General features: G+C 35.7%; 1 protein-coding gene across 1 annotated transcript in view; it reads right to left on the reverse strand.

The window, feature by feature from the left end:
• Positions 1-12,785, reverse strand: part of AQR (aquarius intron-binding spliceosomal factor) — a gene marked incomplete at both ends in the record, with an annotated part of 45,603 nt that extends 32,818 nt beyond the window's left edge. Inside the window, 10 exons of the mRNA XM_010171621.1 lie at positions 240-381; positions 3,334-3,454; positions 4,538-4,640; positions 5,443-5,546; positions 6,366-6,479; positions 7,875-7,991; positions 10,078-10,142; positions 11,381-11,457; positions 12,118-12,218; positions 12,717-12,785. Coding sequence (XP_010169923.1) covers positions 240-381; positions 3,334-3,454; positions 4,538-4,640; positions 5,443-5,546; positions 6,366-6,479; positions 7,875-7,991; positions 10,078-10,142; positions 11,381-11,457; positions 12,118-12,218; positions 12,717-12,785 — 1,013 coding nt within the window. The remainder of the gene's footprint in view (positions 1-239; positions 382-3,333; positions 3,455-4,537; positions 4,641-5,442; positions 5,547-6,365; positions 6,480-7,874; positions 7,992-10,077; positions 10,143-11,380; positions 11,458-12,117; positions 12,219-12,716) is intronic.
• Between the last annotated feature and the right edge of the window lie 305 nt (positions 12,786-13,090).

The raw sequence follows: 13,090 nt of genomic DNA on the forward strand, positions 1-13,090 counted from the left end.
AACATACTGTCTTAACACATCAACAGTGCTATATATCAACATACCCTTACAATGTTTTATACTAACTTCTTCCATGATGTGTTGCATCCTGTGGGATGATTTTGTATCTATGTAATAACTGAAAATACATTTGTTACCATGTATTTAGTATAGACACAATATCAGTAATTCATTCTCAAATGCACTTTGATTACAATTGAAGTTGAACTGACTGGTTTGCATCAGTTAATAAATTTTACCATGGTTTCATCCTACTGACACTATCTTCAATGTCCTGTCTGATCTCGTAGGTAGACTCTAAGCGGAAGAGATTGAAGTTCCTCAGCAGGTAGTCATGAAGAGTCAGAAACTGTAGATTCAATTTGGGAAGTGCAAGGCAGCCTAAGGGTGGAAGGGAAGAGGTGTTTGATGGATAAACAAAAAGATGAATTAATATATTGGTTCTATGAATTCATAAATACATACACACATTATTCTATAACTGCCACAGGTGTTATCTTGGGAGATTCTAAGAACTAATCCTTTTATAAACATCCATCACTAAAAAGTACACATTTTTCTCCCTTCTTCCCCCAAATTTTGAGGTTCTCTCTAATTGAACCTGCACAAGATTAAAAGAATTTTCATCCTTCTGGCAGTAATACAGTGAACTATAAAAAGACTGAATCCTTCCCTGTATTCAGACTTCAACAGAACTGATTTTATAAAAATCAAATGCAGGGCAACGTAAAGGTACTTTGGTAATTCAAGAATTAAACCATCCTTAAATAAAGATGAAAAAGGCTCATTAGCTAATAAAAAAAGTTATCCAGCAATTCCTCAATCCTTTAAGTTTATTAGAAGTTACAAGAATTCTTAATATAGAAAAAAGTTTTAAGCCAAGATACCAAATTTTAATACACAACTTTCTTAGAAGTTTCTGTTACTGATTATAGTTTGTTTTTTTTTTTTGTTTTTTTTTTTTAATGAGAATGAAAAACTTCAGAAGATTAGATCTAACTGAACAAGGAGTATTAAAACTCCTAGAGAGGTCCTAGAGCTTGCATAGCTTTAGGGTAGTCTTAAACACAAATTTTCCATAACAAAACTGCTTATATGTTACTTATTTAACATTACTGGACTAATGTTCCACTTTAACACCTATGCTTAAGACCTGTGAAAGCATCAGGCTTTTGTAACTCATAATATTATCCTTGAAACCTTTCACTGGTATATGTACTACATATTGGCTTTCACATGCACCGAGATACAATGGCAGTGAAGAAAGGTGACAGAACACAGTAATTTCTACTCTGGAATCTGTCATGGTGATAAAATACTTTAACACATTTCCCAACACCAAGTAACAAACCTTGTCCTGTAAAGACAGTTCTATGCACAAAGGGCAGGGCCTGAAACAACACCTCTTTAAGGCTGCACAGCACTTACCACACAGATCTATTCTTCTTCTCTCATTCTTTAAAAGAAAATAGAAACAATACTCCTATCTTTCTTGGACTAAATTACTCTTATTTAAGTTTTAGACCAAAAGAATGTAGCTACTTTTAAGAACACAAAAAAAACCCCAAGACAACTAAACCAAAACTGTCTTATTTGAAATCAGGGCTGGACAATAGAGGGAGATTAAAAAGAGAAAGTGTAAACTGAAAATAAGAGAATCAAAATAGAAAAATACTTCTAACAGTTCGATGGCAACAGAAATGCTTCACAACAGTGGTGTCAATACACGGATAATAATAGCAAGAGTTTACCACAGAAGGAGGAAATGTTTCCACTAGCAATCAATGTTACTTGCCAAAATTACATTTCACTATTAAGAAAATTTCTTTAATGCATTATTAAAAATTCACAAAACAGCACAGAAACACGTGTAATGAACTACTCTTTCTTCCCCGCCCCAGCAATAACACATAAATTATGATGAATACATTTGGCTAATAAAACACAAAAAGGACAAGGTAAGTCCTGCACACAGTCAGCCTTTCAATACAGTCTGGACACTAAAGCTACCTCGACTTGTATTGAAGAACCCAGATGTTCCAGAGCATTAGAACAACCTGTATGTTGTTCACTGGAATAAAATTTTTTAAAATCTTGGTTCATATATTAATTTCCTAGAAATTACAGCAATCATCCTGGTTTGGGTTTTCGTGCTTTGTTTTGGTTTCTCTTTTTTTATTTTTTTTTTTTGTCTGGTGGGCTTTTTTTTGTTGTTGATTTTGTGGATAAACTCCCATCATGAGACCTATTATTCAGAAGAATCTGAATCAGCTTTCAACTGCTTGCATCATACTAAACATAAGTACTTTAGCTCTTCTTGGGCAGATCTCTAGATGGCATTTGTATCACACCTGTTTGGAAAGAGAACATCTTTTGCCTATAACCCTGCTTTATCTAAAGTGGTCAAATTTTAAAAAATATCTTTCTTCTCATTAATACTTGTTCACAGAGAATTTAACTTTCATTAAGCAGCTGAATTTAAGGCTTATACTTACACAAAAAAACCTCTGAATCAAAACTGTATGGAGGAGGGTACAGAATACTCATTGCTCAAACCAGAAACATACTTGATACTAGTCTTTGAAGATATATGTTGTTATTTGGAATTTCCATGTTCCAATTAAAAATTTCACATTCCTAATGAAAATTCTCATGAACCCACATTAAAAATTTTCTGCACGAGATTTTAAGAAGCACAACAGTTTTTTTAAAGTAGCCAGACAAAAATACAAGTATTGTTCACTATAAAGCTTAAAATGACATAATTCCTTGTTCGCAATACCTGCAGTTTGCTTCTTTGGTCATGAGCACATCAAGTCAGAACGCTAGGTTCTAAATTTAGATTGCATACACTACCTTTCAGTGACTATGTGTGCACTTCTACCTTGAAATCAGTGTAAGACAATCAGTGTTAATTTCCTCCCAGCACCGCCCTTTTTCTTCCTTTTTAAAAAGGCTTTCTTGAACACACTTAAGAGCAACACACAGACAACAGCTTTTTTGCTGCAATTTTACAACCTGTTTCCCCTTACAGTAACTACCTGTGCTACAGGTGGTTGCATAGCACATCTGTTACCCAGATTAGAGGCAAATAAATGTCTTTGTGTAAACATAGGCTTTTGGATTTATCTTTAAATCCATTATAAATTTGCTAACAATTTAACCTCAGAGTTCCCAATTCACAACTCAAAAAAAGCTGACCTTACTTCAAGATACTGGAAGATACCAAAGTACTGTATATAAGTTCCAAAGAGAGGATGAACATAGACAGTAGAACTGCTTTTGTGCAGCATTTGCTGTCCTGTTCAGCATTTATTGAACTACTAATCATACCTTCTCCAGAATAATATTCAGTTGGTACAATATTTTCATCCCAAATAATCTTCTCTGTGGGATAAAGAGGCATCTGGTTGAGTTGCTGAATTTGAGATATTCGTCGCTCGTGACGGGAAACCTAAAGAAAGAACATATTTTAAACTTCCATAAGTCAAAAAGGGACAATAAAGCTATTTTTGAAACATACACATTAATCCATAAGACTGCTGGTGGACGCTTGCCACTCTCTCTCTTTTAGTAAGTTTTGGGTTTGTTTTGGTTTGCTTTTTTAATTAAATATAACTAAATGCACACAATGACATCATAAGATCAACAAACACATAGTCCTACTACTCGTCATAGTACTAGAGTCAAACAATCATTTGCCTACTCAGCTGACCAGAAATGGCACAACAGAACTGAAAATATTGAGTCAAGGCTTAGCAGAGAATCAACCTCAAATAAAATTTATTCTGTTTTCTATTAAACATATGGTCAATACCAAACTAACACTGCTCATTCAGTGGCAGCTAGTCTTAATTCCCTCTTTGGAAGAAAAAAAAAAAAAGTCCATCCAATAGTACTATATGTCATCTGAACAAATCTCTCTCTACAGTATCCATAAGCACCATATCACTATCAGCTAAGCCTTAAGAAATTACATGAAGAATTTAAAAAAAAAAAAAATCACAGATACAAAATAAGCCTATGAAAAAGACAAAAACCAGCTATGCCATACCATTCTAACATCAGATTAGCAGCCTCCTGTAATATTGCTATATAATGAATACTAAAAAAAAATTATGTGCATCAAACAGTATTTCAAATAGGCTTGAGGAACCAAACAGATACTGAACATCTAGATCTACTTTAGCACGTGTTTTTAAAGGGTAAAAACAGGTTACTACAAAAAGATCAACAACTTTTCCAGAAGAACTCAAAACTGTTGCTAAGACTCTGCTTATTGACCTTTACAATTACACCAAAGACACACATAATAGTTTTCTCAGGGAAACTACATTTAGAAATAAACATTTTCAAATAATTTATATGGTTTTAAACCCCATCTTAGTATGCAGGTTACTACTGTAACACTGCTGCAGTTCACAGGTGCTTCAGCAAAAGGTCCTACATGGCTACTTTACTACCGTGTAGTTGCTAGATTTAGCTGTGCCCTGAGTTTGCAATGAAAAAATACAAGCAATGCCAGTTACAACTTTACCAGCAACTCCAGCAGAAACTCCTTCTCATAGGTGGAGTCTCCCCCTTCTGGAAGGGGCGGCAGCAGGCAGAGGTGTGATGCCACCCGGTGAAGAACGTTGGAGCTGCACAGCAGAAGGAAAAACAGATAGCTTGCCTCACCAACACTGAAACTGGAGAGACAGCCCTGACCATAACTTCGCCCCCCCAAAACCCCCTGCTTAAAAAAAAATTTCCAACTATGATTTTCATCACAGACCAGCAATTACAGATCACTGTTTTAAGTGAAGTTTGAGATATTCAAAATATTTGGTTTTGGAATTGTTATAAAGTGCTCTAGAGCACTTCCATGGGTGCAGTGTGCTCAGCCACAGGTGTAAGTTGAACCACTCATCTGCAATAAACACAGCAAGGTGTGAGTATTTTTTACTGTTTCAAGACATGTACCTGAAACCAGAACCAAACAACAGAGCACACACTGCCTTTGGAAAAATACAGACTGTTACACTTTTAACCACAGCATTTACCACTGTATTAACTGTACTGTATTTATACTTCAATGACTCCTGTTGTAGCTTTTGTACAGAAGAGAGTTTAAAAAGCTAAATTTAAAAAGTTAGAGGTTAACTACTGCAAGTTAATTACCACTACAATTACTGCAGCTAGCTATTTTCTGGAAAATGAGTATTTTCTCACATTCACTGGAAACAGAAGGAAAATATATATTGTTCTTATACTGGAACTCTAGTACTTTACTACAAACTCCCCCTGTCTCCTTCTTTTAGCAGATGCAAAGGCTGACAACTCAGAAAGACCTGAGATGGCACATGAGAAATCAGAAAGAAAGAGGCCAGAAATTTGTTAAATTAAAACATATCAAGAACAAAGGATTTCAATTTCATGTTAAATTTCATTTTGATAACTTACCTAAGGGGTCCAAAACACTTCAACAGTGAATCACGAGTATCTACTGCAGCTACATTTGAGAGTGCAAAGTCATATAACTCTGGGAAATGCGCAAATGCTGTTCTCTACAAAAGATCCAGGCCCAAAAACTTAATTTAAGCATACCAAGGAAACAATTTAATAACAATCTAAATATTTATACAAAAGCATAGCTTCTGATTCATAACACACAAAAACCTATGGGCACTACCAGGACAGAAATAAAATCCAGTTGAAATCTCCATTTTTCTTAGTACCATTTATGTTACTCCTGTGCTTCCGACACAGATTTTTTTTTTTATACACCCTCCTATCAGCACTAGTTCTGTCATTAAAATAAAACATAAGGGGGCAGACATGTAGCCTTGCAGACAACTAAGAAAAACAAAGAACAAGCTTAATTTAACCACGCTTCCTTGAATTTTGTTGTTAAAATTGATGGCAAAAATTCTTAAGTGTCACTATCTTTACATGACTACAAGCAATGTGGCTTTTTATTTTGTCTCTTATGTACAGGGATCACTATGACTAACATACGTGTGTACTGATCTTGAAGAAATGGTGCCACCTACTGCATAATCGTAAGTTAACTTCCTACAGCACTTAATTTTCTCTGCTGAATAGTTTTAACAGGAGCAGTTCATCTCAACTTGAAAGAATCAAATCAAAAGTAGCGGTGTTCTGCTACAGCATATTATTCAGCCGTAGTCACATACATAACACTGAAGTGTCAGTGTCTTCAATATTTACTATAGATAATCAAGTCAAAACTATTCCTGGAACTCAACAGGAAAAATAAGGAGTTTGCTTTGGGAGATAACTTAATGCCTATTTTAGAGGCAAATTAGATTAAAACAGCAAAACCAAATCCTTTCCCTCCCGTAAGCACTTCACAATCTGCCTACCTGTAAAGATGTAATTCTGTCATAGTGAATTGTTGTCATCTCATTCTCTGTCAAAGCATTTCCAGTCTGATCATTGATTTCAAACCCAGTGTAGAATTTAAGCATATCTAAAAGCTGAGACATCATGCATATAAATTAGTGGATTAACAGGAAGAGACACCCTACCACAAACAAAAAGACAGTTCAAGAGGACAATTCTGGGCACCAGGTAAAAACAAGAGCTCCTCAAAGTTCCTGAAGAAATGGTCTAAGGGGTGGTATCTAAATTTTATACTTGTCTGAGGCACAAAATAATTTTGTTTGGGTACCTCATCAACAAGTCATAGAAATTACAGCATAGCCCAAAACCAATATGGTTTCTTTTACATACTAGGACTTGAAACTGAAACTAATTAAGGGAGTGGAGCATCTCCCTTATGAGGAAAGGCTGAGGGAGCTGGGTCTCTTTAGCTTGGAGGAGACTGAGGGGAGACCTCATTAATGTTTATAAATATGTTAAGGGCAAATGTCACGAGAATGGAGCCAGGCTCTTCTCAGTGATGCCCAATGGTAGGACAAAGGGCAATGGGTGTGAGCTGGAACACAGGAGGTTCCACTTAAATTTCAAAAGGAACTTCTTTACAGTGAGGGTGACAGAGCACTGGAACAGGCTGCCCAGGGAAGTTGTGGAGTCTCCTTCTCTGGAGACATTCAAGACCCGCCTGGACGCCTTCCTGTGTGATCTCCTCTAGGTGTTCCTGCTTCGGCAGGGGGATTGGACTAGATGATCTTTTGAGGTCCCTTCCAATCCCTGACATTCTGTGATTCTGTGACAATTGCACTAAGGTGACCTACCCAGAGGTTCATTGAGACACTGAACCCAACTTATGGGTTGCTGCTACCAAAAGGGGGAGGTCTTGCTCCCTCCTGCCCTCTCTGATGCCAGCTCTGCAATTCATGCTATCTTTCAATAAGATTATTTAACTCAGAAGCTAAGAAAATTACTCAGATGTGCTGCTGGCTTTGTCTTCCATCAATACTGACCGCCAGAGAAACTGAACAAATGCCAGAGATGGGGGACAGCAAGCAGTAGGAAAAGCAGGTGAGATGCAGGAAAGGGGAGGGCTCTTCAGATCCTGACATAAAAACCAATATACTGTCTATGACTGAGTAAACTGAAGGACAGTAGTGAAAAACAGCTGCACTGTAGAACAGTCTGAGGTCAAAAAGAAGCACCGAAGAATGCACTGGTGACAACTTCTGCTATATGGGGGGTAAAGCAGAAGCTGCAGTGTTTTCTAGGTAGACTTTTAAGAACTGTTCAAAAATAGAGCCAGAAATGTAGGAGCAGTCACACAGATAGGTACAGGTAAGAAAGAACTATGGTCTGAAGGATTTAAATAAACATGTAGTTTGCATCCATTAGAAACACTCATAAAAACCTGCCTTAACAAACATAAACCAAAACAATTGCAGCATTCAGAGCCGCATCAGAATGGAAAAGTTATTTTCAACAAGGTGATATCGCACCTGGCAGAAGAGATGACCCTCCTTCTCTCTTTTAGCAAGATTGGACAGGTAACAGTGAACAACAAGATGGGAGTCATCCAACACTGTATTAAACCAGCGCCGTGTGGGAAGCAAAGCCTGTGGTAAACAACCTCACGTTAGTACAAGCAATTCTTCAAAAATGTAAGGAAACCTGGTTTCTCATAATTTTCCATTTCAAGAAGGCTTATCAAGATAGATTGCTGCACAGATATTTACATATCTAATACCCTAACACAGGTTCTTGTATCGAAGTAGCATCTATGAATGCCAAGACACTGGTTTTATGCAGGTAGGCTGCTACAAACATAGCCTTTCATAGGACTGGGAGCAGTGAGACTGCAATCTCACTAATGACAAACTTGTCATTAGTGAGATTGCACCCTGCCAGTAACAAAAGTAAATGAAAAGCAACTGTTCCACTACTAAGCGTCTAGATAACGACTGCGTGTTACAAAAGATTTGTTAAACTGCTGCAATATGTTTTAAATGTTTGTTTTCCACACTCATTTCATTAATTTTAAGCTTGTCTTTCTCAAGAGTGCAAACTGTGTTTTTTTTAAACATGGTATGGTATCTTCTGTTCTTTTTAAGATACTCAAATTAGATCTCAGAATTTTTCAAATCTTAATCAAAAACCTATAAAAGCTTTTTGTAAACAAAACCAAAGATAATTTATTCTCATTTAAATAGCCTAAGCTGCTGTATGGAGCAACTGTTCAACAACATACAGTAGTACACCTCAACAATTCAAGAGAAAAATTAGTTGTTCTGGATGGAATCTACAGACTGAATTCAGAAAGCCAAAAAGCATCAATAGGGGGTTTAGAACTAAGATGAAGAAAATAATCTGTAGTAGAAAATGTTAATTGCCCTACACAATAATTACAAAAAACAAACTCTGAAAACTGTAAGAACTTTCCATGGAGTCATTCCTTTCCAATTATCAAATCACCAAGTTTTGATGGAAGTCTATATTATATGAAATAAATATTCTGAAAAAGGTCCCAATATAGGTAAAGAAAGCCCATTAGAAAAGTACATGCTACAGAGGCAGAAAGACTTGGATTTACAGCTACCTTCTCATTTGCATGTTCTAGTCATTTAAACAGGCTTCATAAACTGTCTGAATTCTAATCTTCCTGCAATACCTACAAGAACCAACAATAAATATACTGTCCCTGAGCATCTGGGCTAACAGCTGGACTTAATTTTAACTTTAAATACTCATTTTCTCTTATAAGAGGATATTGTATCCATAACACAACAAAGCGCTAATTGAAATTATTCTTTCTATTGCAGCTACAAGCACAGACTACTTATTGATTTAGCAGAGGACACAGCCTGTATGAGTTCAAGACCAAGACATTTTAAAGTTCCCTGTGCTTACTGTCTCAGAAAACTCTGTCTTATTTCAGAATGTCTTCTAAATCTGAAATTATTTTAAATAAATGGCTACTCCTGTGAGAAGCTCTAAGTTCATGTCTTTATTTTTAATTCTGGTACTGTGAAGCTTAAAATTGTTTTAACTTTCTCAGCACCTGCTGAAAAATTTCCCAAACACTTGCTTCGCTCTATTATTCTGTTAAAAACCTAGATCACCAGAACTGTTACTTCTAAATAATGAATTCTAGTAAAATAGAAATAGTTAGCATTTCAGAACTACTGACACTTTTCTGGGACTACCCTACAACACAAAAGATACTCTAAGTGACCTATTTTACTTTGGGAAGAATACACCTGGGTTATTCCTAACAGACTGAAGTGTCACGTTTTCCAGAATTATTTCTACTAGTCCAATTAACAAAGTCTTCTTTACTGAGCAGTTTAGTATCCTAGCTTCCTCTAACAGTTTACAAACATCATGAGCCCATTCCCAATGTGGGTGCAGTGCTACAACCTCCTCACTGAGCAGTTTAGTATCCTAGCTTTCTCTAACAGAAAGCTAGGATACTAAATATAACATTTAGTTTACATTTAGTTTACAAACATCATGAGCCCGTTCCCAATGTGGGTGCAGTGCTACAACCTCCTATTTACAGCTGGAAAACCACTATTAAGCAACCGTATGCACAACCACGGCATAACCACCTGCTAATTGGAATAAGGCTGCAAGAATGACTTCAGGCATTTAAAACCAAGAAAAGAACACCTGGAAACAGGCTGAAACAATTTAATAACTTACCTCAAGATCTAGCATAAGCTCAATGAATCTCTCACAATAATGAACTTTGTCCATACAAATAGGACCTAGGTAGAAAAAAAAATACATTTTTTTGCATTTGATTCTTACTACAATATATTTGAACTATTTTTTTAAATGTAATAAATGCTACTAATATATCAGTATTAGCTTTTAACAAGATTAAAAAGTTAACTTGCACATTCTTCTCTCTCTCTACAATAATCCTTTCAGTCATTGCAAACCAGAAAATTTTTGTATATAAGAAAGTAATGGAATCAGAATTTCAGGAGTGATTTTATCCACTCTGAAAAAAAACAACAAATGTGACATACAAAAATGCACACTTCCACAAGATACCAACGACCCACTAAGTTTCTTAAGAACTTTTAACTCCGAGTACTCCAAAATACCTATTTAAAAGCTGCAATCAAGGTGTGTGCAAAAGGCCTCAATAATATTTAAAGGTACTCAGTAATGAGTACTAAGGAACCTTTAGGATCATCTCAAAAACACTAACTCTGCTTTAATGAATATCTATTTCCTAAAGCCTTCAAAGAATGGTAAATGTAAGTCTTCCTAAAACAAGTCTTGCATAGTTGGGAAAACAGAGGGGACCGGGTGTATCCCTTCTGAAGAAGCCACAATACACTGAATTTCCCCTTACGGGACAGTTAAGAGCTGAAGTTTGCCAAGAGTTTAAGAGCAAATGCAGAACTCTGGGAAGTTATTTCACCCAAACTGCACTGTACTTGGAGCATAATAAGCCTTTTTTTTTGTCAAAAGGCTAGCACCTTCCTGTACAAACACTCTTCCTTTCTAAATCAGGCAAGCATACAATTTTCCTTGTCACAATGACTTATAAATCAAGAGCAGTCAAATCTTACAGAATTTCACTTCACTTAGGCTTTTGTTCTTAGCGTAAATCAACAGCACTGACAGAACAGAGACTTATCAGATGCATTTATACCACCTGTTTAACAGGCATCTACGTACGTACAAATGCTTTAACGCTGTAAGAGGGCTGTAAGCACACAACAAAGAATATCAGTATCCAGAAATATTTTATTTTATTTAGTCCATACTGAACAGAAGAGCTTTCTGCTATTTCATTTTCAAAGCATACACAGATTTGAACACTAATTTTGACATGAAATCTCTGCAGACAGACTTGGATTTTACTAAAACTGCATCCACATAAGGTCTTCAACCTCAGGTTAGTATCCTAAGGAAGAGTTGCTTCAGCAAGAGAAAAGGGTTTACAACAGATTACCAGATAACAAACTAACATAAGAATCACAGTTACCTGAGACAGGTATTGATTTTAGCACAGAGATGAATTTCTGAATGAGCTGTGAAAGAAATGTTCTCTCCCGATATGCTCTAAAACCAAACATATGACAAAAGCATTAATATTCCTTAAATGCAGACTAGAAGCACATCGTATCTTTCACGAATACAAAGTTATCTGCTTTAAAATTCATATAATGGCATCAGGTTGCTTTGTAACACACCTGAACTGTTTAGATTATAACTATTCTCTCTGCACTCACGCAGACAGATTAGCAAAGTCTACATTTTTAGGCACAGAACTGATTAAAATCCCATGCTTCTGGTGAGTCAAAGAGGAGAAGTATGTCACCACCAACACCTTACCACATTGCAATACCAAAGTATCAGAACATTTTACTTTGGTGAGACACACACCAATTTATTCCAATACTTGCACAAGCTATTTGTTTAAGAGCTAAACTTTTGCTAAAGGTCATGAAAAAATACGAGTAACTACATGAGTATTCTCCTATGGCTTTCATCCTATAGCTCTAAGATTTGGTATCACAAATTTGCTGCTCAAAAAAAAATTACTAAGTTCCATAATAGTATTTTACATAAAAAATACTGGAAAACAAAATAGTTTCCAGGAGATGACAAATTTTTTAAGAAAACCTGCATTTTTCTATTGAAACAATTTGTTTTAGCTGAAACACAATGAATGCATTAAGGGCTTTGGATTTAACAGGAAAAAAGGTTCTTGTAACATACTGTTTTCTTGTCTCCTCATCCATTTTCTCATCATTTTTCTTAATTAGATTCCAGAATTTTCTTAGTTTTGGTGTCTTTTTCAGCTCTTGTTCCAGTCGTTTCTGAAATGTTAAAATATTATTTAGTCATTAAGAATCCTTGTTTCCATAAGAGATAAAAATACAATCCAGTCTTCTTATTAAAAAAAAGAAAAAATATATAACAAACTGAAATAAATAACTGTCTCAGACTAATCTCAGTAAGTATCACTGTAAAACAAGAATACAAGACTGCTAAGGAGACATGGCTAGATCACAGCTCCATTCCCCAGTTCCTCTGATCTCATGGCCTTGTCTACAAATTATAGCTTGAAGAAGCTACAAGCAACAAAGCTTATTTTTATGAAAAAATACATAATTAATTTATAATTACAATTACATGGAAATTTGCAACACACAAGAAATATAAATTTTACCAAGCACACAAAAATATAATTGCATAGCAATGCAGGCAGCTTTAAATGTTAGACTTCCATAACAGTATTACATAAAAATTCCCTTTATACAGGACTTGGATAATGCCTACAAGATTGCTCTGCCAGTGTACAGGGTTATGCTTACAGGTTGTAGAGCCATCCACATTGGTAAGGAAATGAGCTGCTGCACCTGACCTCTGATCAAATCCACTTCCTGTTAGAAAGTTACAGACAGAAAAAGGTTTTTTTTAATTTCTTACATTTTCTGATGTGCCTGTCTTACGAAATGTATATTACCATCTGACAAAAAAAAAAAATATACATTGTTGCATTAGATTTTACAATTTCTTAACAGGAAACTGCACAATAGCCTATCTAGTAAACACTTAAAACTGTTGATGACTTTCACATTTTAGGTTCTCTTCATGCATTCTGTCAGTTCTTCATACTTCAGCAGGGGCTCTATCCATTTCACAGAATCACAGAATAATTAGGGATTGGAAGGGACCTCAAAAGATC

This window comes from Antrostomus carolinensis, unplaced genomic scaffold, assembly GCF_000700745.2.
Source record: "Antrostomus carolinensis isolate BGI_N321 unplaced genomic scaffold, ASM70074v2 scaffold9077, whole genome shotgun sequence".
In the NCBI taxonomy this organism is placed as follows: domain Eukaryota; kingdom Metazoa; phylum Chordata; class Aves; order Caprimulgiformes; family Caprimulgidae; genus Antrostomus; species Antrostomus carolinensis.